Source organism: Fistularia commersonii, chromosome 11 (genome assembly GCF_037954325.1).
Source record: "Fistularia commersonii isolate RoL2024-O1a breed Wild chromosome 11, RoL_Fcom_v1.0, whole genome shotgun sequence".
In the NCBI taxonomy this organism is placed as follows: domain Eukaryota; kingdom Metazoa; phylum Chordata; class Actinopteri; order Syngnathiformes; family Fistulariidae; genus Fistularia; species Fistularia commersonii.
The window spans coordinates 9,482,199-9,505,588 of NC_141294.1; the positions used below are offsets into that span (position 1 = coordinate 9,482,199).

Sequence of the window (23,390 nt, forward strand, 5' to 3'; positions counted from 1 at the left end):
TCACTCCAGTTCAACTTTGGCTAATGTCGTCCCATCAACAGGCTGTGCGGGAGGCATTTGTCTTTGCTTTTTCACCCAGCCGGGACTGTTAACGTTCCATCCATCACTGACCAAAGCCGGTGTTTCAAAAGCTAGGAGCAGAAAAAAGGACGTCAGCGGGATGGGGGGTGGAGGTGAAGAATGGGAACTGGAATCATCACTGAATGATTTATCTTTCAGTGCCAATGTGTCTGCATATGGATGTGCTGGAGGGAAACAAAAGGATTATAGATCTTTAAGCAGACATCATAACCAACAACTCTACACTGCCGCCCCACTCCCCTCTGACAGGAACTAATGGAAGAGACTGGCGCTTTGATGCAGTAATTGTAGAGAGAAAACAGAAAGAGCGGAGCAAAGCAAACAAAATGGGAAGGAAGAACACACAGCTGAGACCAACTCTGGGGGTCAGACTCATTGTGCATCTGCTCCAGAAATACAATTGTACAAAATTATGCATTTTGGAAAATAAAAATGCAGTGATGTGGCTTCGGATATAGACTGAGAAAATATAAACAATATTTCAATAAAGTATGTTTAACTACATCTATGAGACCAGTTAATAAGGCAAAAACAACAGCAATATATATTTGTAAAAAAATGATTGGCAGACTAACTAAAATGTATCAATCTGGTTATTCAAAATGCTATGACCTTTTAGTAGAAACATCATCAGGTAGACTTATTTATAAGGTTGTGGAAGTACTGAAGTACTGAAATAGACACACACCATTATATGAATAGTAAAAAGATATCTTTAACAAATAATGCAATTTCCTTCTTTAGAATAGGTGTGCATAGCTGCTATACCCAATCCCCTTTCAGGAAGGAGGCTTTCCACTCAAAAGTATGAAAGGCAATAAGTTTGATGCTATCTTTAGAAACATTTTTTTATTTTCAGCCATTTTTTCCATGCAATGATCTCTTGGCCATTAACTTAGGAAGAAATGACAATTACCATAAAAGATAAAGTATTATTTTCAAAGATAATATGGCCCTCTAAGACGTGTTATTGGTGTTTCTATTAATAATGTATTCTATGCATAAAGAAAAGTACATCTGATCTCCTGTTTGAAGACATTGTCATATTTTGCAGTCCGAGCACAAGCATGAGAACACTGCCATCTAGAATGCAGGGAGCAAAAAAAAAACATGGAAAAAGAAAAACAGATACACAGACTTGTGGTGTAATACTCAGAGTGAAAAACAAGTGTGTAAAGAAGGAGGTGGTCCTGTCGCGAGGTGTGGATGTTGCTCATTAGTGGCCACGCTGCAGCAATTAGGAAGAACTGGAAGAGCAAGCTGGTGCTTTGTGGCAAACATAAGGGGGAGTTGATGGGGTGGCAGGGTGACTGGCCTATTGTAGTGCAGCTTGTAAGCTGGGGGGAGGCAGCCAGGCATGACATGCTTTGGCCTCCTTCCAAATACATGTGCAAAGGAGGAGGGAGTTGTTAACTACCACAGGGCCTCCCCTCCATATGTCAGCGTTGTTATCATATTCTGGTCCTGAACGAAGGGGCTACTGATAAAAAAATAAAAAAATAAAGAAACGCACAAAAAAAAACAAAACATAACTAACAGCAAAGGGTTTTTTTTTTGACTATCATCACCCTGCTTTTGGTTCATTTAACTTCAAGTGTATTTGATCAACATTTACCAGCGGTAACAAATAACTGTCAATTAGCCAGATTTTTATTACCAGCAATTGTCTCCCCCCACAGCACACAGCATCCTGGATTGTGACTGAGTGGTTCCTGATTGTTTTAGGAAGTTACTAAAATAGATTTTGGGTGACACACCTAAACACAGACAACATTGGAGTGGTGAGATCCAGTGAAAATATCCTACAATAACTTGAGGAGATATTAAGAAGGAAATTCAGCTTACAAATAAAAAACAATACTTTTCTTAAATAATAAAACACTTCATTATTCTGAAAATACTTTGGACAAATCACATGTTAGAATTAGAATTGAGAGGTGAACCCCATATCTTTACAGAGTTAGATTTTTTTTTTACAGTTGTGAAGTGTTCAAGGGTTCAATTAATCAGAAGAAGGTGATATCAAGACAGGTTTTCTTTTCAGGAATTAATTCTCTTTGTCTTGTATTGACTCCACTAATCAGGAGCCAAGAGTGTAGATGGTCACCTCTGAAGTACAGAGTCAATCGGTAAAAACAAGAGGGCATCAGATCACATTAACCCCTCAGACTGAGAAGAGTTAATGAAGCTCAGACCAAGGTGCTAATTTGAGAGGCTGGATTAAAAGCATGACTCGCCCATGCAAATGCAAATGAAGGTATTATCACAATATAACAATGTATGTTTTCTGACACATGATCACCGATTCTGTGTAAAAGTTTTGAAAGGAAATATGGGAGAAAACTCCTAACATTCTTTCACATAAATTAGAGATCTGTGGTAAATTGCTAAATAACAAAGGGGAAAGGGACAAAGGTGAAGCAGCTCAAAACAATTTATTAAACAGTAGCTGTTTGAATTATTCGCAGTATTGAAGTGCATATTGAAGTTATGTCCTCATTATTTTATTTAAAACTACATACTTTCTGCAGATTTTTTAACTTGAAAATACTCAGCATTGAAGAAAGAAAAGAAAAAAGAAGAACCTTTGAACACTTGGTGACACGCTAAATAACATAACCTTTAAAAAAACAGGCTGCTAGTCTGATTTTTACAATCTCTTCTCCTCTCCGATGCACAGGGGGGCATTGCCTGATGGTATCCAAGTATCTTACCTTGCTTGGTCGTAAAATTAGACTTAAGTGTACACTACTGACAGTGACATGAGCGTGTTTGTTTTAAGGGTGAATCGGTAGGTCCTAACTAATTTAAATTTAGCATATCCAAACCTAACTGTAACGAAAAAGCTAAACATAAGATTATATGACTGACCATAACTTGGTCTCACCTTTATAAACCCTTTAAGGCCAGGCACCATCCTATCTCAATGGACTCTTAGAACCCTACCACTTAAGTAGTTCACGCGCGTCCAGGATGCAGGGCTACTTTTGGTCCCTTGGGACTCTAAAAGCAGAACAGCGGCCAGAGCATTCAGTTACCAAGCTCCTCTTTGGTCGAACCATCTTTTAAGTTTCAATCCGGGGGGATGGATACCCTCTCATTGTTTGAAAATAGGCTTTAAAACTTTCTCTTATAGTTCGTGCTCGGCTAGCCCCTAGTTATGCTACCATGGGCTATCACTCCTGAGGGATATCCCATGGTACTTCTCTCATTCCCCCAACTTTTCCTATCCTGTCTGCACTCATGTTCCTTCATCAATGCAGGATGGAAACCTCAAATCTGCTCCTGAATCACTGAACACTCTCACCTCCAAGGTTACCAGTGGCTTGATCTACTGCAACAGTCCTGCCAGGCAGGATTGAGATGCAATGAGATGTACTTTAATGATCCCATGCTTGGGAAAATGTATAGATTTTATTATATCATGTCAGCTATTATCATGTAACTGTTAGCACTGCATGTATTTCTTGGTTGAGATCATTTGTGCCTGTCCCTCTCAACCCTTATATCCCTGTCTCAGTCACAGTCTTGCTTTCTATCCCTCTGTCCCTCTGTCTTGCACTCTCTCTTTTGTTTGAGACAGAAGGCTGTCCGCATTTAGCTCAGATCTGGGAAAGGCAGTTTTTCCTCATGTGTTTGCTCATGAGGGAACTTTGCGTTCCTGTAAATAATCTCAGAGTGCAGTCCAGACCTTCTTTATGTCAAGAAACAACCTTGTTATGATTTGGCACAACATAAAAATAGTCTGATTTGACTCAAACCGAGGTATTAAAATATTGGCCGGGAATTCTAAAGAGAGGCCCTTAGCTACTAAGCATGAACCTTAATACATTTCTAGATGTGAATCAACATGGCTGCTTGATTAAGAAGCCGTAAGGTTGCTCTATAAAGCACACTTTATCACTTCAAATTGGAAGCAGAGACCTTGGACCAACACTTATCAAGAGGGCTTTTCTCAGTCTGACTGTAAAATTGTGAAAAGAGAGACTGGGGTCCTGAAAGCAGAGGTGAAGAGAAGGAATTGCTGTTGGTTTGTAATTGGTGTTCATTTTGAAACACAAAGGTCATCTAACTGCACATCCACTGCTGTATTTAAACCCCTCCTGCTCTACTTCCCCAAGCAGTGATTCTACTTTTGCTACACAAATAGCTTGAAGCTGTGGTTAGCAGCATCGCTAAAGCAGGTCTAATCTGCCTCTGTTTATTGTCATCCATCATGATGTCTGCAGGGACCTACAATCTAAACACCCACCAGGAGCAAGAGGCAACAAAAGCACATAATACCTCTGATGTTGCTGCCTTTAAATACCATTAAGTCCACAAGTGTGAGTCTAGAGAATGCAAACTAAGCTAGCAATGTCATTGCTCCACTGGTAAATATTAGCAGAATTACCATAAGCAGCTCTTCCTAAAGGCAAACATATGATATTCCAATGATCCAAGCACCTTGTTTCTTGCAGAGGGAGTCATAGTAGACACATTTAATGAGATCTAACTAATTGCAGAGCACCTTGTATCCCCTGAGAGGTACTTTAACTTGTATGTATTCTTTGGTCATGATCATTCAAGATGGACAGTTCTACACCTGAAAATGAACATGGACTATGGGTGTTATTTTGCTCTTCGCTCTTTAAGTAGTGACTCTTTCAAGCCTTTCCATCAGGTTGTACAGTATTACTTATTATTATTACTTAGAAAGTGGGCAGCTGATTTCATTGCTTTACAATTACACATTCCAAGTTGATCAAAGTGAGAGAAATCAAAAATAAAAAACTGTAAAATGTAAATGTTTAGATGTGGATGAATAAGAAACTAGGAATATGTAGTTAAGAAAGAAAGAAAAAATTAGCTGATTTATGTTCCAATCCACCAAACAGACAATATACTAATCATGAATATATCTTTCCATTTTTTTTTCTCCTTAACTGACAAAAATATTTCAAATCTCACCGTAAGAATGGAGAGCAGGTCATGGAGGGGAAGCTCAGCCTTTAGCCGCTCCTTAAACATACGAATGGTCTGATGCTTCAGGTAGTAATATGAAGCTATGCGACCGTAAGTCATTGGCTCGATTGTCCGATCGTCCTAGAACACCAATGGGGATTTAAGGTGACCTCATGTCAAAGTATTTTTTGTCATTTCAGAAACCATGCAATTACTTGAAATTGAAAGCAAACACATACCTCTTTTATCTCTATGCAGTAAGAGCACTCAAGATCCCTCAGGCTTCTTTCCACCAAGTTAGAAAGGTATTTGTTGATGGACTCATGGCTGACGTCCCCTAATTCGTAATAACTAGACAAACACAAGCCATCGTTAGTGGATTAGTTCTTTGGAGACCGTGTATAGTTTTTCTCCTAAAATGTGTATTTCTATTGTTATATATGTGACAGAACTGGATAACTGTGTCAGTGTTGAGTTCTCCCAAATAGGGAAGAAACTACTGGGACTTTGATATAATGTTATTTCATATTATATTACTGCTCATTCTACTAGTGCAGCTTTAGAAAACTGTGTAGGGTAGAATATGGCTTTAGAGGTACACCAAGAGCAAAAGTACATATATATATATATATATGTGTGTGTGTGTGTGTGTGTGTATATATATATATATATATATGAAAAGAGACAGAGAGAGAGAGAGATAGGCATGAAATAATTTTTCATGCACTTCACCTTTGCTTACTCATATGTAGTTTTTTACCAATTTGACTAATTCTCTAACTCTCCCAAGCGTCAATATTTTTGCAATGAGAATGAGCAATTTCCAAAAAACATCCCGGCATTGACAAAAGTATACTTCACTGTGAGGTGTATTCCAAATAGTCTTGATTACTATTCTTACACTTTAGTGTTAACATGGGCAGCATTATTTTTCTGTCATTGGTGAGTACAGTCTGCAAAACCTTTTAAGTCCATCTCTCATCGAGTAAAAAATACAATTAAAAAGCTATAAAGTATATAAAAATAAAGAAGATGTTTCATGAAGGTTAAGACAGATAATGCAAAATTACATTAGTTTCAATTTCTGTTGAGGCAAATGAGGTGGCACGATTCCATGGCAGAATAAGATAAGAACAAAAATGGAGCCACGCAACTCTGGTAGAAGAAAAGATTTTGCTGTCACTGCATCTACACTGTTAGATGCTTTCACTGTTAACAATCTTGTACACACTTTTGCTACAGAAGAAAATGCCCAGATGAAAGGAAAATGGCCAGTCTTTCCAGCAAATGATTCCCAGGTTAGACTGTTATTACCTGAAATAAGACAAACAATGGCTGAAATAGGTTCCATGCTCAGTGCTGCTATGTAAGAGTTACCACATGAGGCTCAGCAGTGGAGTAATCTAAGACAATTAGCTCATATTTGTGCATGGTGTGTATGGGTAAAATTAAAGAGCAAAGGAAACCATATTAGTATTATCAAAAAAAAAAAAAAAAAAGAAAGAAAGAAAAAGGAAAAAACTATTATTCAAGGCATTTTCAAAGCAATCAAGTTGTTGCTTTATGTGCACCAAAGCAGTTTTTTTCTTTATTCTTTTTGGATAGTTCAGATGTTCAAATTTGTGACAGGAAAACTAATACATACATCAGTTTTCATTAGCTAATAGGAAAGAAAAACAAATAAAAACAACAGGGCGAGACGATACGCCTTCCACACATGCAGAAGGAACCCGATTACTTAAATTAAATTTGGCTAGAAATCAATCATCAAAATGAAAAGAGAAGAAAGAAAAAAAGCTGAAGTATGCAAAATGAAACAGAACCTGAATTCAATGTTGTTATTAGAGGTGCCGTTATTGGTTAAATGTGATTTCTAATCCTTCACTTCCCAAGAGGGGTTCTTCTAAGACACATATTTGTCATCATCATAGACTCTGTACCCAGGTGCTTTGTTAAACATCTCTGGGGTTAACTAAGGTCCCCCATTTTAATTTAGCATTTTTGGTCTGGTTCAAATGATGCAGGTATAACTAGTAATGATATACAAAGTGGTAGAGTTATGATGAAGTGGAGTTCAAGATCTGGTAAACATATATATAGTTAGAAGGCCTTAGGTGCATTTTGTGACAGTATAATAGCAATGTGCACAAAAAGGTCACCTGGGCCTCTTTCAATGGCGAATGATCCGCTGTATTTAGGTGAAGTTGATCTTTTCACCATTTGTGCACCCATCTTCAACAAAAAAGCTACTTGTCTTGAAATATTCAGTGTTTCATTTGAAATATCTTTGGCCACAAGGTATATTATTTACAAGGGTCTCAGTGGCACTGGTAACCAATTGGCTACAGAATAAGTTTGCTAAGATGAATCAGTGTATGATCTGACAAGAACTACAAAAAAAAGAAAAACAACCACTGAAGACTTTACAGATGTCTCATTTTTCTCAGCCCACAAATATACTGACAATTGGAATGGCCATAACACGCCCCTATCTGATGTGGGTATATCTCGCAAGATGACAAATTAAATAGATTGAAACATTCAAGAGAAAAAAAACACTTCAGCAAAGTGAAAGGAGAACTAATATTACACCTTCAATGAGTGCAAATTGCCTACCTCTCAAATTAATTTAAAAAATGGTATCCTCATGATTATCAGATACAATAGTTTATTATGCTAGAGGGAGCAGGGAGAGAGGCATCTTGTGCCAGGTCTGCGGGCAACATTTTAGACAGGTGACAGCCATATTCATTGTGTATTTAATGTTAAATGTTTCTGTCATTACCTTGACTCTAAATGTGCACAGCTCCAAGCACTGAATGTGTTTATTACTGAACACATTTCAAATGTTTTAACCACTGGCATGGCCTGTCTGATTATCATGGCCATTAGCATCAGCGCTATTAGGCTCTTGATAGTGTAGGGAGCTGGTCGGCAGATAATTACGACACCCAAGGGAACATGTGGGTGTGTTTGTGTGCATCTTTGTGTCATTGTCAGGGGTTGGCAGGTTTAGTGAGAGCCCAGTGGTGATAGATTAGCTGCTGAGATATAAAATACAGCTTCAAGGAAATTACGATGTCTAGGGATTTGTAAATTCAGAAGCAAAATTTAAGCCATTTGGGATTCTTTCATGAACCATTAAGTTAAATATGACCGTGGTGATATATAAGCAAAACATGTCTGACATGGACATTGGAAACAAAGTCTCTGTTGGTAATGGAATTTAAATCGGCATTCGACATAAACAGACATTATTTTTTTTCCTCTTTTTTGAAAGTGCAATAATGAAATACAGACCACTATTTAACATTAAAAAACAATTTCATGGCTCTCCAGACAAGCCAAAAATTTAATTTGTATCTATACTATTTTACTATCTATTTCTCCATCTCTTCCAGTAAAAACTGTAAAAACAACAAAATGAACAGAGCTATGAAAACATTGCATGATAAGATCATAGCTCTCGCTTCCTGTCTCCTATCGTCACGGTTGGTGCATAAGCCTGAAGGCTGAGGAGGTGTGACAGAATGAATTTGTCACGTGTATATTAATCACAGTCCTGATTTGTAAACATGTGAGATCGTTTTCAAGTCGATGTACCCACTGAAGTATGGAATGTAAATTACTGTCTCTGCATCGAAGATTCTCTGCTATCATTTGATGTTCCAGTGATCAAATTGACTTTTTTATTTTGGGGGATTTTTTCAATTTTTATTTCACTGAGTAAAGAAAGCAATAGTTTGCATCCATTCAGTATATACATACTGTATGCATATATATTTTTTTGCTTTAATTTAATTCAATCCAATTTATCTTTTTAATTCCATTCTTGGGGTACCTATGTGGCAAGAAAGATTTACAGATAAACTAATGAAAATGCAAGAAAAACTGTGAGGGGGAAACCAGAGGCTCATAATGACAATATTCTTTCTGTATTTGGATTTCCATCACAGATTATGTTATTGTTTTACCTAGAGGACATCAGCAGGGAACAAGCTATTAATCATAAACAAATGTGCCAACAGAAATACCTATATCTGTTCTTTCAGTCCTCTTTCCCTAGTCTGGTCATTTAGGTCAGCTAGTAAAGTCGTTCAGTTCAAAATAAAAAAAAAAGCAATGTGGATTCTTCGGGTCTCAGAGACATCTGTGTTTGGAACAAAGGCCCAGTCTCTTGCATGGCATTAACAATTGTATCTTCTTTCCAGAACACAATTTGATGACTAAGCCCATGAGAATCTTGAACAACAATACTTAGTCATGTATTACGTAAACAAAAATGACTTAAGTTCCTCACTTGATACTAGGGTGTGAAGCATGGGACTTGAGAAATGTCATGCAGCCCAGGAACAATCAGGAATCCTGAGTGATATGAACCCAAGTGCATCTCTAAATGTGTTACCCCAGGGGACTAACAGCTCAGCATGCAAATAAAGGTGAATTATTACTGTTTGCAAAACAGTATGTTTGGGAATACCTGCAGCAGTTTGCACTTATCAATGGATTTAATGTACACATGAAGCAAATTTGATATCTGATTGACCCACACCTACGTTTAATAAGACAAAGAGATTGGTGGATCATGTCATTTCATAAATTCATTTTAAATAATGTTACATGGTGCTTGACAATCAAGATGCAGCAAGCTGTTGATTCAGTCTTCAGTCTCAAAAACTGCATGGCCTCAAAAAAGGGCATGAGAATTTGACAACTGTGTGTACCTGAGCACAACCAATAAACCTGTTTCTTATGTGAATGATATTATATCCGAGGAGATGTTCCTAACCTGGGGTTCATAACCAATCTTCTGAAGAAATAAGTCCAGGTGATGTAGTCCATTGCATCCTGCTTGGATGTGATGGTTCCTGCTGCAATCTCAGCATTTAGATGGTCTGACAGCACACTCAGGAGGCTGATGGGACAATATAAATCTATCAGACAGACAGTTTCCAGCTGAACAGTAAATACAGGATTAAGGGCCTCAGTACTTCTTCTGTACCAACCCCCTGCAGGTCTCCAGATGTTGACCACCCCCCGTCCAAAGTGGACTTCAAACCAGAGCTGAGATGGGGGGTGGTTTGGATTGAGAAGCAAAAAGAACTATCTTGAAATAGTGGTTGGAATGACAATGGAGATCAGGTAAGATTTGTTACTCTTCAATACAAGGGGAACAGTTTGCTTGGACAGCGAATCCCTTGTTTTCTAGAAAATACTTTCTGAATACATAAAATCAGAACAAAAGGTGTGCATTTTACCTGGACTCAACAGGAAAAGGTTCATAGAGAAATTTCTTGTAGAAATCCTTCTTGATGTCATGGACGAGGATAACTGCTTTGCCCTGGTCATCAAACTGCGGCCGACCTGCTCGTCCCATCATCTGTAAAACATCTACACACACACACACAGAACAGGAACCAAGAGCCTGATTTACAACTCCATGTTCCACATTCCTGGAATAGTAGGAATGTAGTTATCCCACTGCTTCCTCAATGACTTGGATCAAAATTCCCAAAAAGTGTAATACAAATTAAATTATCTTCTTTTGCTATGCTGCTTCTGGCATGAGGAAAAAAGGGTATTTCCTTCCAAATATTTAAAAGTTGAGATATATGCCATAAAGTAAGTATTGTGACTATAAAGATGAATTACTAGTTTGTTCTGAAATGGCTGATTGATAGTCTGTTGGGGAGAAGTGTGTACCTGTAATAGGATAATCCACATATCGCCTGGATTTTCCATCATAGTATTCAGTTCCCTTGACAACCACCAGGTGAGCAGGGAAATTCACCCCCCAAGCCAGAGTGCTGGTGGCAATCAAAACCTGAGAAAACAAGGTAAGAATTTCTATTCATATTGTATCACAAGAACAAAGACCCCATATGTTGCTGAGATATTATGGTATAGTAATGGCTAGAACATCTTTTTGCAGAACTTAATGATGCAACAGTGGTTTACCTTTGACCTTTGAAATATCTAAGACCTCTATTGTAGCATGTTTTATATATGTACACATTTATGTATGCAACTTAGTCAGATTCAGTGACAAAATAGTAAGAGCATTGCCATGATGCATCCTAGTAAGTGTGCAAGTTGCACTACATGCACATTGGGATAACTAAGCAAGCATAATCCGGTTTCCATGGTTTTCATAATTCCACTCAGATAAATTTACACATGCTTAAGGTTGCCGTTAGATCAGTAAATGCATACTGAAAGCTTGTGGCTAAAAAGCAAGAATATGTTTTTATTCTATAATTATCAACTTGAACAAAGCGCAGAATGCAATTCTGGAGCCATACCTGAATCTTGCAGTTGACAAACAGCTCCTCCACAGTCTTTCTGTCTCGCTCATGCAGTCCGGCATGATGCATTCCTATTCCAAAGGCCAGCGTTAGCTTCAAGTTGGAATCCCTCACTGTGCCGATGATATCCTCTATCTGCAGACAGACAAAAACACACTTAGAGGCACTTAGTGGTAGGCAATATATTCAAATACACTCATAGAGGATCTGCTGAAGTATGACGCAGTCACCGGCTGATTTCTAACCAAATGAGAAATCTGAATTAACGAGCTTAAAAAGGAAGAGATGATGTCCCAAATCTACGGACCAGTCACTGGTTTGATGAGTCAAAAAATGAAAGGAAATAATAATGTGATTTTTCGAGTGGGTTGAGGATTATCCATTGGGAGAATGGTTTCTTTCTCTCTTGAATATCATAGAGACATAGCAAAACTATGCATTTGGTTCAGTGTTCAGATTCCTCAACTGATGAGGACAGCAGCATTGAAAAACCGAACAAAAGGTTTATAAATCTGGAATATTGTTACCACACTGCAGACACTTGCTCAGTTGCACAACTATGGCTAAATTCCCAGATTAATTGTAAAGAGTTAGTTGTACACGGGGAGGAGCAGTTGCTTCTGTTGTGTCTCTAAATATAATACATTTCATATAGTACAATAAAATTTAATTTGATTTGTCTTCTTAACAAGGGATCAACAAATGCTTTCACAGCAATACAGGATGATCGGCCTATTCTAAGGGGCAATGTCCCTTTAATATAGGCAGAAAAACAGAACCAAAACCAAAATATGTAGTTTGATTAAGCCAGTTACATTTATTCCAGTAGGAGTCTGCCTCTTTTTCTCGCTATACACAATGTGCACTATTATGGGATTGAAAGACAGTGCTCAGATATTGTTGGTCAACGTTATGTGGACTTTAAACAGAACTTAAAAGGTTCCAAAATAAAAAAAACAAACAAACATATCCTTGTTGTATGATAGGGAATATATATGAGGTAATTCAAAGGGAAATAAAAAGTGGAAGGACCGGAGGGGAAGGGAGGTTCACATAATTGCAAAGGGAAGAAAGAGCTGTCAGGTCACACAAGAGATTCGGGGCTGTAGGTGACTCCCGGTGAGATTTAAGAAGCTATCGTCGGCGGACTGTCGGTCAAACAGCAGGGAGCTGAGCTGTAACATAGGCTGGGGCAGAAACACAGCAGGCTGCTGCATCAATCATTTGAACCCACACGGAGGATGGGAATGTTATACAGACACATATAGGAACTGGCTATGTCATAAGAACGTGCAAATTTACACTATGGTTGAATCTCCTCTGGTTCTATTGCACAAATTCAGAACTCTGGAAGAGTTTAATGCGTATCATTTCAATTTATAATAGCGGTGGATAGAGATGGCTGTGTACACCAGCGAGTGTTGGGCTGTGATTTTTTTCACAATTACTGCCATTTAATGGAAATAACATTGGCACTTTAAACAAAAAACAAAACATCCTGTCTCTATTTATATGATATCATATTTGTTATTTATCATATTTGAACCTGGGTGGGGTCTTGACTTGTATACATGAAGAAGGCAAGGGACTGGACACAAAGGACTAAGGGAAAGTATTGTTTTTTTTTTCTACCCTTCTATAAAATATCGCTAGCAACAAACTACTCCAACGTGAATGCATTTCCAAACGACATATCCAATATTACAAGATAGTGATAATAAAACCTTCACATCCACATACATACAAGTTCAAAATGGTCAAAATCAGCTTTATCGTCAAAACAGCACAACATGAGGACAATGAAGTTTTCAGACAGGCTATTAATGTACACCTTGCAGAGGCTGTTGGACAGTGTCGCAAGATGACAGCCTGGGTGAGTGAAGTGTTTTTCTCAAATTTACCACCACAGACATTACATACTTGCTCATGCTATTTTAGGAGCTAACTCCTGAAGAATTGGGTTTCTTGATCCAATGTTGATCCTATGTGTTAACTATACATACACAGATATTGGAGATATTCACTGCAGGGTGTACAACTCATCTAAATACCGTTGCCTCGGCAGCGGCTCACAAGCACGCATACACACACACATCTTTATATGCATAAGACTGTTTAGGTTCTTGTTTCTCTGTTTGACTGATTGAATGACAAACCTTTGTCCCATGGAGAGAATTCTTTCATGTTGCTTCTAAACATACTTTTCTGAATGATCTTTAAGCTTCATTCACCTGAAACTTTCTGTGTCACATCTGGCATTGCAGCAGTCATTGGTGCATCTTTTAACATGTTATAAATGGCTACGAAGTTAACACACATACACACAATATTTTAGGTTTGACTGAAGTCCCCAGAGAATCAAAATGGGAGATATATCTCTGATTAACCAACATTACCTAATATACGCCTGCTTTTATGAAGTAGAGAAAATTGCAGTGAAGAAAGATGTGTTGTGCAATCTTGTATTATAAATACCACAATATTCTTGGGTCTTGGTAAAGTGCTTTAAAATGGTATTTATTCACCCCATACCATCCTGACAAACTGATTTATCCTTGTCATCATCTCCCTTAAGTGACACACACGGACAGCGCACACACACACACACACACAGACACACACACACATGCATGTTTGCACACACATATTGCATGGGCATAAAGAGAATAGGGAACCCATTAGTTCTTGAGTAATAAGTGTGATTAAGTTCTTCCCCGTTGCTGCTGTTTATAGTGGTATCTCTTTATCCATCTTTTTATTTCTGATCATGACTTCTTTTTTGTGCAGACATACATGCTTAGGTAACAACAGTGTCATGTCTGACTATCCAAGTGTTTTAATAAAACAGTCATTACAATTTAAATAGGATCTCATGGGTGCAGTTTGTTTTTCATTTTGAATTGACCACAAAATATTCAAAGACAATTTAAATGAAGGGTGATATTGACCTTTCCTGTTGAGTAATTCATGCTTTGTTGGGGGCGGGGGATGCTTTCAAACCAACTTTTACATTGAAACATTGTTTCAGCATGGTTCAGGAAACAAGCCTACATAAACATGCCTTAGTTTGATCCTGCTGTGTGTTGGCATACCTCTCTCTCATCTTGATGCAGCCACTGTTTGGGGTTGTCCTCTGTGGCCAGGTACGCAATAAGGTCCAGGGCGGTCAGTCGAGTTTGCCGTCTGGAGGAAACAAAGATCAGGACTGGCTTGGCTGGCGAGTGGCTACGTATTGCTGTGAAGTATAACACAGTAATTCACATTAATATCTCTGCAGAAAATTAACCCACGACTGAAATAAAAGAGAAATCTGGATTGAGATAGTCTATGAAACTAATATAAGCAATTAAAATTGTTACAAATCATAATACTTCAAAAAACAAACGACAAAAACATGCATTTTTACACACACATACTTACAGAAATGTGATTTTCAACAGTAAAATACATATTGGCAACTACAACATCGCACATCATATTGCTAACATATAGTTGTTGATTCTGACTATTATCTACTTCTCTATTAACTGTTTTTGCAGTTGAAATTCAATCATCAAACACGAAGACAATGTTCAGAGATGTCAGATCCTCAACAGTTAAACAATGATTTTATAGGTTTCACTTTGCCTTTCACAGATAACCTTTTGTCAGAGGAGGCATTTGAAATAGGTGAAAGGTGCAACCATGAACCAGTATATTTTCCTCAAATGGCTCCTAATCTTTCAGACAAATTTTTAGATAGAAATAATTTTCACGAGACAGACTAAATATATCGAAATTAGATTTTCATTGCTGTTAAGAGTGCCACCTCATTTTCAACTATAATGCAATGTCTGTCTAATAGTAAACTTATTGGTAAACTTAAATTAAATGAATCTGTTTGTCAAATGATCAAAATTGATCAAATGTCAAAACAAACACAACACTGAAATGTAGTGAATTACTATAGGTCACTATAACACAAAACTACAGTTGCATTTTGCCATGACTTTTTCATACTGATTCATGGTCCTGCTTATATCCTTACAAAAAAATAATATTGGCAATTGCAACACCCCGACCCCTCTAAAAAAGTCCTAATTTAATACTTTCATGATGGACCCACATTTGCAGGCCTTTGAAAGTCATCAACTTTGAGTTTGTGTGTTCCAAATGAAATCAGGTCCTTCGTGGAAATTAGGTCAGAGGCCATATAGAGATGGTTTGGACATGATCGGAGGGATACTGAATCTGTTGGTAGACGGATGCTGAGGTTGGAACTGACAAGGAGCAGGCCTAGGAGGAGATTTATGAATGTCGTGAAAGAGGACGTGAAGTTAAGTTGACGTGAGAGAAGACGATACAAAGAAGTGGAGTGAGATGGAGGAAGATGATTTGCTGTGGCGTCCCCTGAAGGGAGCAGCCGAAAGAAGAGGAGGTTGGTTGGATCTCGTTGGGGCTTTCGCATTTTGGTAGATCTCAGAAAACATGATCAATTCGAATTTACGAACCTTGAAATATGCATGACACGTGTGTGTGAGTCATGTGCACAGCACATGAGTATCGTGACGGCATACCTTGGAAGGTGGGCTTGTTCATGGTGGCCATGCGGGGGCAGTAATGCTGGCCTGGGAAACCATGGATATGAACTTCCAGCGGGACGGGACGAACTGAAGGACGGAAGTTAAACAATCCCACCTGTTGCGCAGACAGAGACGGAGCAGAGTGGGGGAAAGAGAAGAAAGAAGAGGGATTTGATGGAAGCAGCTGGCAAAAGGAAAGCCCATCTGGCTGTAATGTGAGCTGTCTGTCACTGTCATTGACAAACCGTGGTGCTCCACAGTCTCTGACCTGCTGCGACTACTGAGTGGTCAAAGTGGGGACGCAACTGGAATAAAAGTGTGATTTAGGATGTTAATGCAAGTGTGTTGCATTGTATTGTGTGTTTTGTGTTTAGACCTTTGCAAAGCCAAGATAATGGACTTGGCAGCTACAAATCTTGCAGCCCTGGTTCAAATAGCACCCAGCCGGTTAGATTTATGGAAGGCAAATAGCCAAACCAGTTTGCCAACTGTGCTTCTTGATAGCACTGGCAGTAAAGGAAGTCAGCTAAAATATTCTAAAATTACTTTATAGTATATAAGTCATGTCAAAACATCAATTCCAGACAAAGTAACTTCAGTAGGTTTTGGGATATCACTTCGATCTTGCAATTGAGTAAATTTGTAAGACCATTTTTAACACACCACACTACGATAAATAACAATATGAAAGAGTAACACACTATATGTTTTAATTTGTGGTTTAAAGACCGAAAAGAACTTCCAGCGGGTGGCACTAGAGGACAGGACATGGGACGAGTGCATTTTGTCCAGAGGGTTGCAGGAAAAGATGGACGATATAGAAAAAGGTCCTTTGTCATTCAGGCTTTTAGGCAACATTTTCTATCTTATGTTGTTAAGTTCTCAGATAACATGCTCAATTCAGATTCACAGACCTTGTTTTAATTATGTATTTGAGATTTTCCATCATTAATAGGACTTTGGCTATTGTTCCAGAACTTTGGTTACAGGAAATATAATCCATCGAGACATTACAATATCATACCAAACTCCCCAGATTTAATTTGCCTGAAAGGAACCTGATGTTGTAGTCGAGTATCAGACTGTATAATAACTTCAATGCTAGTCGAGGCAGATATTTTCCAAACTCAAAAAAATTACCCAGTTCTCTCTGGGATCGCTCTGTTATCTTACTATAATAATGGGTACAGAGATATAGAATAGAACATTTTAGGTCTACAACTATCATGGTAGAGAAAGGATAAAATCAACCTGTGTGATGTATAGAACAAATGTACTGTTAGAACAAATCATTCAGCTGATATCCTGACTTGATATCACATCACAAAGGTGTACCGTAAAAAGAAAAAAAAAGGAGAAGCACATAGTAAGTATAGGCCTTCAATTCATTTGAATTCATGACAATATCTCTTCCTTCTTGGCATCATTTGATCCACATCTCTGCTTTAAGCTGACAAGCTGCTGCTCATCCATCAACATAACCACAGTCATCTAATGAGGACAACCAAGACATGGCAACCAGACACAGGCCGCGGATGATTATAGCGATGAATCCATGCCAAAAGTATCTGTTCATCTTAATTGCTAATATCTTGAACAGGCAATCAAATATGGTAGGACCTGTCACAAATCAACTTTAAGCTAAGTGTGCTGCTTCTGAAAAGATGGATTGTGACAGGATTGTCAGTAAACAAAGTCAGTGTGACTACTGCGGTAATAAAAGTGGTTATGAAGCAAAGGTCAGTGAGCACAGTTAATGCATTTTAAACCATGTTGTGATTTGTTAGAAGAGATCCTGGTGCATGTTTCTGACCTGTTTGATCCCCAGCCAGTCCGCGAGGTCTCGAGCATTAGCCAGAGCAGTGGATAGGCCGACTACACGGACACTCTTCGATGTGTGGGAGGATATGAAGTTCGTCCTGGACACAATGACCTCTAATACTGGACCTCTATCCTCCCCTGAAATGAAAGTAGTAGTTTCAAAGAAGATTTGAGTAAAGGTAAACATTAAGGAGCTCTATGTGCAACCCATTGGTGCTTGCTGAAAAGGAATTTAATTAATTATTCTTTTTTTTAAAGCAAGCATATTGCACTTGAGACATCTTTTGGCAAGCTTATGGATAAGAGGATGGAGACCATATTGAGGCTTTGGTGTATGTGTTGTCCACATGGATGATTTAAAATGTTTTTTAACTATCTAAAATCATACAGCAGGTGTGCCCAATACGTCGATCGCCATCTGCCAGTCAATCGCAAAGGTAGTGTGGGTAGATTGGATGCCATTAAAAAGTAGACTTCAGTCTATCATACTCACTATGAAATTGACTGACTCACTTGACTGACAGTCGATCTGTCCAGTCTGACGTTTTCTGACACAGGCGTCACACGCATGTGCACATAACAGCACATTCTAGCAAGCTAGCCTCCAATCTATGTCTTCTAAACTTCTGGGTATAAAAATGAGTGTGGGATCTGGGCCAAGTAAAAAGGCTAAAATGTATCACTTCAATACAGAATAGGAGGTGGACTTTTTTTTTTTACTATGTCATTTTCAAAGTGCGTTTGCCTCATCTGCCAGTCTGCCGTTGCTATACCGAAAAAGGGAAATGTGGAGTGGCACTTTCAGACTGTTCATAAAAACTACGACACTGACTTCCCTACGAAAAGTGAGCTGAGAAGGAGAAAGGTGCGGGAACTAAAATCCCAGCTGTCAGGACAGCAGTCATTTTTCTCACAGCGAACTTCAACTATGCTACTGACTCCATTCAAGTCATCAGAATAAGGTATTTACCAAAAAAGTACTCTGTTGTAGTGTGCCATAAGGGTTTATGCAGTTATGAAAGATCCGCCAACATTTATTGTGTTAATTATACTAGGTAGATATATTAATGGATATATATTCAGCCTTTTTTGGTGGAGGTAGATCATTTTCACATGGTCATTTGAAAAGTAGCTCACAAGGTGAAAAAGTGTGTGCACCCCTGATGTATGGTATCTTATCGTGTTGTTTCTTACCCAGGAGGTGGATTTCATCAATAATAAGAATGGCTACTTTCTGGACGTAACTTCTGTTCTGCCAGCTTCTGCTCACTCCATCCCACTTCTCAGGAGTGGTGACAATGAGGTCAGCCTGTGCGATAGCTCTCATATCTGGAGTTACATCACCCGTCAGTTCAACCACTCTGTTCACGGTGAAAACATGAAAAATATTAATAAATAAATACAATCAAATATTCATACACTTTCTATGAAGTTCTATGAAGAGAAAAAAATGGTAGCACAGAAACATGCATGCACATGTATATACACACATGCACATTTTATGTATTATTCCAATTGAGCAACCGCAAAAAGAAATCAGTTTTAAATACAAACCACTTCAAGCTGACAGTAGATATGTGGTACATTCTCACACATTCCTGTCATACACATATGCATCTATTTTCTGATGGAACATCTGTGTCCACTCACTTTCTTCCCAGTTTCTCCTCAATCCTGATCTTCCAGTCCTCAATTCTCTCTCGGACCAAGGCTTTAAGCGGGGCAATGTACACTACCTGAATACATGAGGAACAGAGTAACTCTCAGAGGAGATTGGATTGCTTTTCAAACCTGAATATATTGCGAGACAAGGTCATGAGGTCACAAGGTCAAGGTCGGTGACTAAGGACATTTATGTCATGGACATAACCTCTGTTTAGAATCCGTCATTACCCTAGTTGTGTTCTTAGACACAGATAGACCAGAAAAAAGGTGGTCTGAGCTTAAAATTGAGGATTTTATCTGGTTCAACCTCAGTAGGTTCAATATTACAGTTCATCAAGGAGTTTCATTTGGAGTTTAACATGAAGGCACCGCAATCACATCTTGACGTAAGCAGACGAATAGATAACGCACATCAAAAAACAGACGTAGAATATGAAATCTAAAACCTTAATAAAGCCTTGTTTATTATTTTTTATTTTCTGACAAAAAATGATGCCAAAAGAAAAATGGCAAGACTTCTTACTTTAGCCGTTGGATACTTGTTGAAGACTCTGAACATGGCCATCTCTGCGGCAATGGTTTTTCCAGAGCCTGTTGGCGCCCCCAGCAGGACGTTGGTGTCGGTGTGATACAATGTGTGGAAGATCTGCGTCTGGATGGGGTTGTAATGTGTGAACTTATATAAACTCTCATATTCCCGGTTACCCAACGCTGTCACTGGCAATGGTTGCAGGTCAAGCAGTTCTGGAAGGGAAAGAACATTCATAAATATACATGTAAGTGGATTCACTTCAGAAATGGAAATATTTTCTAATTATAAAACAGTTAATCTTCATCTCAAGGTCATATTTAATTATCTATCTTAGTTGTTTTTGTTTTTTTCAAACAATAAATACTATGTAAGTACTTTATGTGGCATGCATGTACCATGTATGCCACATAAAATGCTGTAATTCTAGAGGATTCACCTGGGCTTTAAATGTGCAAATATTTACAGGTAATCATTTAAAAACCTGTAATAACATAAACATTTTCTTGCAATACTTCATCTATCTGCTTGGTATACAATCTCTGTTGTGTTGCTGGGTTTCTTTTCCTTTCCCCTCTCTCAAAACAATTATGTGCACTAAACAACATGTCTTCTTGAAACATGTTGCTTAGACACACGCTAACATCCACAGAAGGGAACTAACATTAGCAAATTTACTACTCTAATATTACCATTCCATATTGCATTTTATTTTTGCACTGATTTGAAACACCTCGGACAATCAGCTTCCGCTAAAATTGTACCATAATGTAGATTCTTAATAAACATGACTTTTAAATAGAGCAAAAGATGAGGGAATTGCTACTTTAAATTATCTCTGTGCCTCCATGGTTTATACCAAAACGACACTCATGGCCATCTTCATGTTCTTAAAAGTGTCCTGGACCAGGTGCAACGATGTGAAAAGCCATCAAACTGGTTTCGTGTGAAACATTTATACTTCAGTGAAAACATAAATTAGAATTCTTTCACACATCGTTTGGTATGGGCAGCTTAGGGACAACATTTGAACATTCTAATTTAGATGTAAAAACACTAAGCACCTGAATTGTCAGTTTACAGATTTCTGTTTTCTACAACTGTTGTTTGAGTCTCCATTTTCTCCAGTTCTATAATAATAATCAATTACAGTCATCAACAGGGTTATTGTGCTGATTGAATATCTGTATTGCTCTGTCTTGTATCACTGCATCAGGCCGACTGAGTAGAGAAGCATCCGGCTGCTTTGCTGCTAGAACAGATTTTATTTGTGGCATCAGAGGTCGGAATTCGTTACTTGGTAGCAGCAGTGGTGCCCTGGCATGGTTGGAATATTAAAATAACAGAGGTGGGACCAAAATTGAGAACAACGCAAAACCAACTCAGCTTGGCTTAGGAGCAAAAAGACACTTTTGGGATCGACATCGAACATATCAGCGCCACTTTTTTCGGAAAGTGGTTCCCTTATTGATACTAACTGTGGTCTGGTGGAGTGATTGTGATCAGAGGGCTGCATCACCATTGATAGCACCTGAATCTTTCTGTCTAGCTCACAGAGGGAGTGGTGGAACAACTCTAGGGGCCCTAGAGAGGAAAACTAATTTCAGCCACTACAGTCAAAATCATCTAATTCTATCATTCACTCCCCCCCCAAAGTGTGTGTGTGTGTGTTTGTGAAGGAAGTGATCTACCATTAAATGGTAAGTTAACAGCCTTACATACAGGAGGGATAGCGATTAGCTTGAAAAAGAATGATTGTATGAATTAAAAATAAATAATATTTTTTAAATAAATTAAATAGATAAATGAATACAAAAATAAATTAAAAACTGCACTATATATTATTAAATAAAAATCAAGACATTGCACATTAGGTTGACTTGTATGCCACATTGGTTCGTCTAGTCCTGTCTATTTAGGAGACACAAAGTGGAGAATGAATTTCAGAAACTCCTCATTCTTTCACCTCGCTGTCATAAGAGTTAAAAATTAAATAAAATTACAAAGACAAAAATCCTCTAAAGTCTCTCTTATGGGACATCGTCATTGTGCTTTAGAAACACAGAGATTAAACACCTGTTTTTCAGCCATGATGCTGAAAAGTCATATTAGGTGCAATGCAGAGGTGCTTATCAGCAGAACAGAAACATACACAAATATGATACATATAACCTGCATAAAAGCAAACAAACCAGTAAAAAAATGTTCATAAAAATCATCATCCCCGTTCATCAAACTTCCAAATGAGGTAGAGTTGGAGGAGATAAAGTTCATTTCTACTGTGGATGTATCTCTTAGTGGTAGACATTTTTGGTAAAATGTATTTAAGTCACATGCTGCCACCAAATGACTTGGAGTACAAAATAGGTGCCTGCTGGTTCAGATCACACAGTTGCAACTTAGCAAGACACACAGAGTGACTTTTAATGATGGACTACAGCTAGAAAACTGCATCTGTGTGATGCAATGCCACTGTACTCTTGCTTTGTATTTTATTTTATTTTCACATTAACGCAAATGTTTTGTGTCATAGCACAAGTGCGTGTATGTTTGTTAGAAGTGTACCAGTGTGTGGGGGATGTCTCTCGGGCAATATGAGATTCTGGAAGTTGATAATGCAGATGGCCTCGGCGCCGAGCCAGCGGTCAGACACAGCCTTGATGTAGTACTGGGAGGGCAGTGGTTCAAAAATTGGTATGGTAAACACGACGTTCTGTGGCTCGACTGTTACCACCTGTATAGGATGGGATGGGGTTGGGGGGTGAGGGGTACAGGCATGAACACAGGTGCAAAGTACATAAAATGGATCATTGATGATCATTCTATGGTGGATATTTGTTAACGCTCTGCTACCCCCTTCTAATTTCCCACACTCAAAGAGGCACGAGTGAACAGCAGAAAAAATATGTTTTTTTTTCACCTTGCCTCTTTTCTTCCAATTTCCCCCAGATGTCTCCAACAGTTTTACAACTCTAATGCATAACAACTAAGGCAGCCAATCAGTGACAACATGGGGGGGGGGGTTATATCATATAATGATCGTAATTGAAAACAAAAACAAACAAAAAAAAAGTCAGTTTGAAGCTGTTTTTCATTAGTTCTTGCACTAAAACAGATTCATATATTCATCTGCAAAAACTATAATATTGTAAAATGTGATTCCTCCATATTTTGAGAGGTAAGTAAAATAATTCCTACGTTCAAATGCCCAAAGAGTAAAAAAGTTAGAAAAGGGATATAAGTGTCTTAGAACCCACCTGTTTTTTCTGCAGGAGGAAGTACTCAGAGTGGTAGATGTGATCATTGATGGGATCTTCCACCCATAACCACCATGGCTCACCTACCGACCCGTGGACCTGAAGCATGGAGGGGAACGATAGTCTGACATAAATTATGAGAAAAGAAATAACCAATTGTTTTTTTCAGTGTACAAAGTTCAGAGTCAAGCAGTTGAAACAATCTTCACATCATTTTTTGTCAGAA

The 23,390-nt window shown here is 38.3% G+C and overlaps 1 protein-coding gene across 1 annotated transcript in view; it reads right to left on the minus strand.

Moving 5' to 3' along the window:
* ascc3 (activating signal cointegrator 1 complex subunit 3) overlaps positions 1-23,390 on the minus strand; it is a 146,785-nt gene that overhangs the window by 11,418 nt on the left and 111,977 nt on the right. The window contains exons 23-36 of the mRNA XM_086154889.1: positions 23,165-23,263; positions 22,473-22,641; positions 19,902-20,122; positions 19,364-19,449; positions 18,908-19,074; positions 17,706-17,851; positions 15,887-16,007; positions 14,423-14,565; positions 11,328-11,465; positions 10,729-10,849; positions 10,284-10,416; positions 9,815-9,940; positions 5,265-5,376; positions 5,032-5,166 (exon numbers count right to left, since the gene is read on the minus strand). Of these exons, the coding sequence (XP_086011015.1) occupies positions 5,032-5,166; positions 5,265-5,376; positions 9,815-9,940; positions 10,284-10,416; positions 10,729-10,849; positions 11,328-11,465; positions 14,423-14,565; positions 15,887-16,007; positions 17,706-17,851; positions 18,908-19,074; positions 19,364-19,449; positions 19,902-20,122; positions 22,473-22,641; positions 23,165-23,263 (1,917 nt within the window). The remainder of the gene's footprint in view (positions 1-5,031; positions 5,167-5,264; positions 5,377-9,814; positions 9,941-10,283; positions 10,417-10,728; positions 10,850-11,327; positions 11,466-14,422; positions 14,566-15,886; positions 16,008-17,705; positions 17,852-18,907; positions 19,075-19,363; positions 19,450-19,901; positions 20,123-22,472; positions 22,642-23,164; positions 23,264-23,390) is intronic.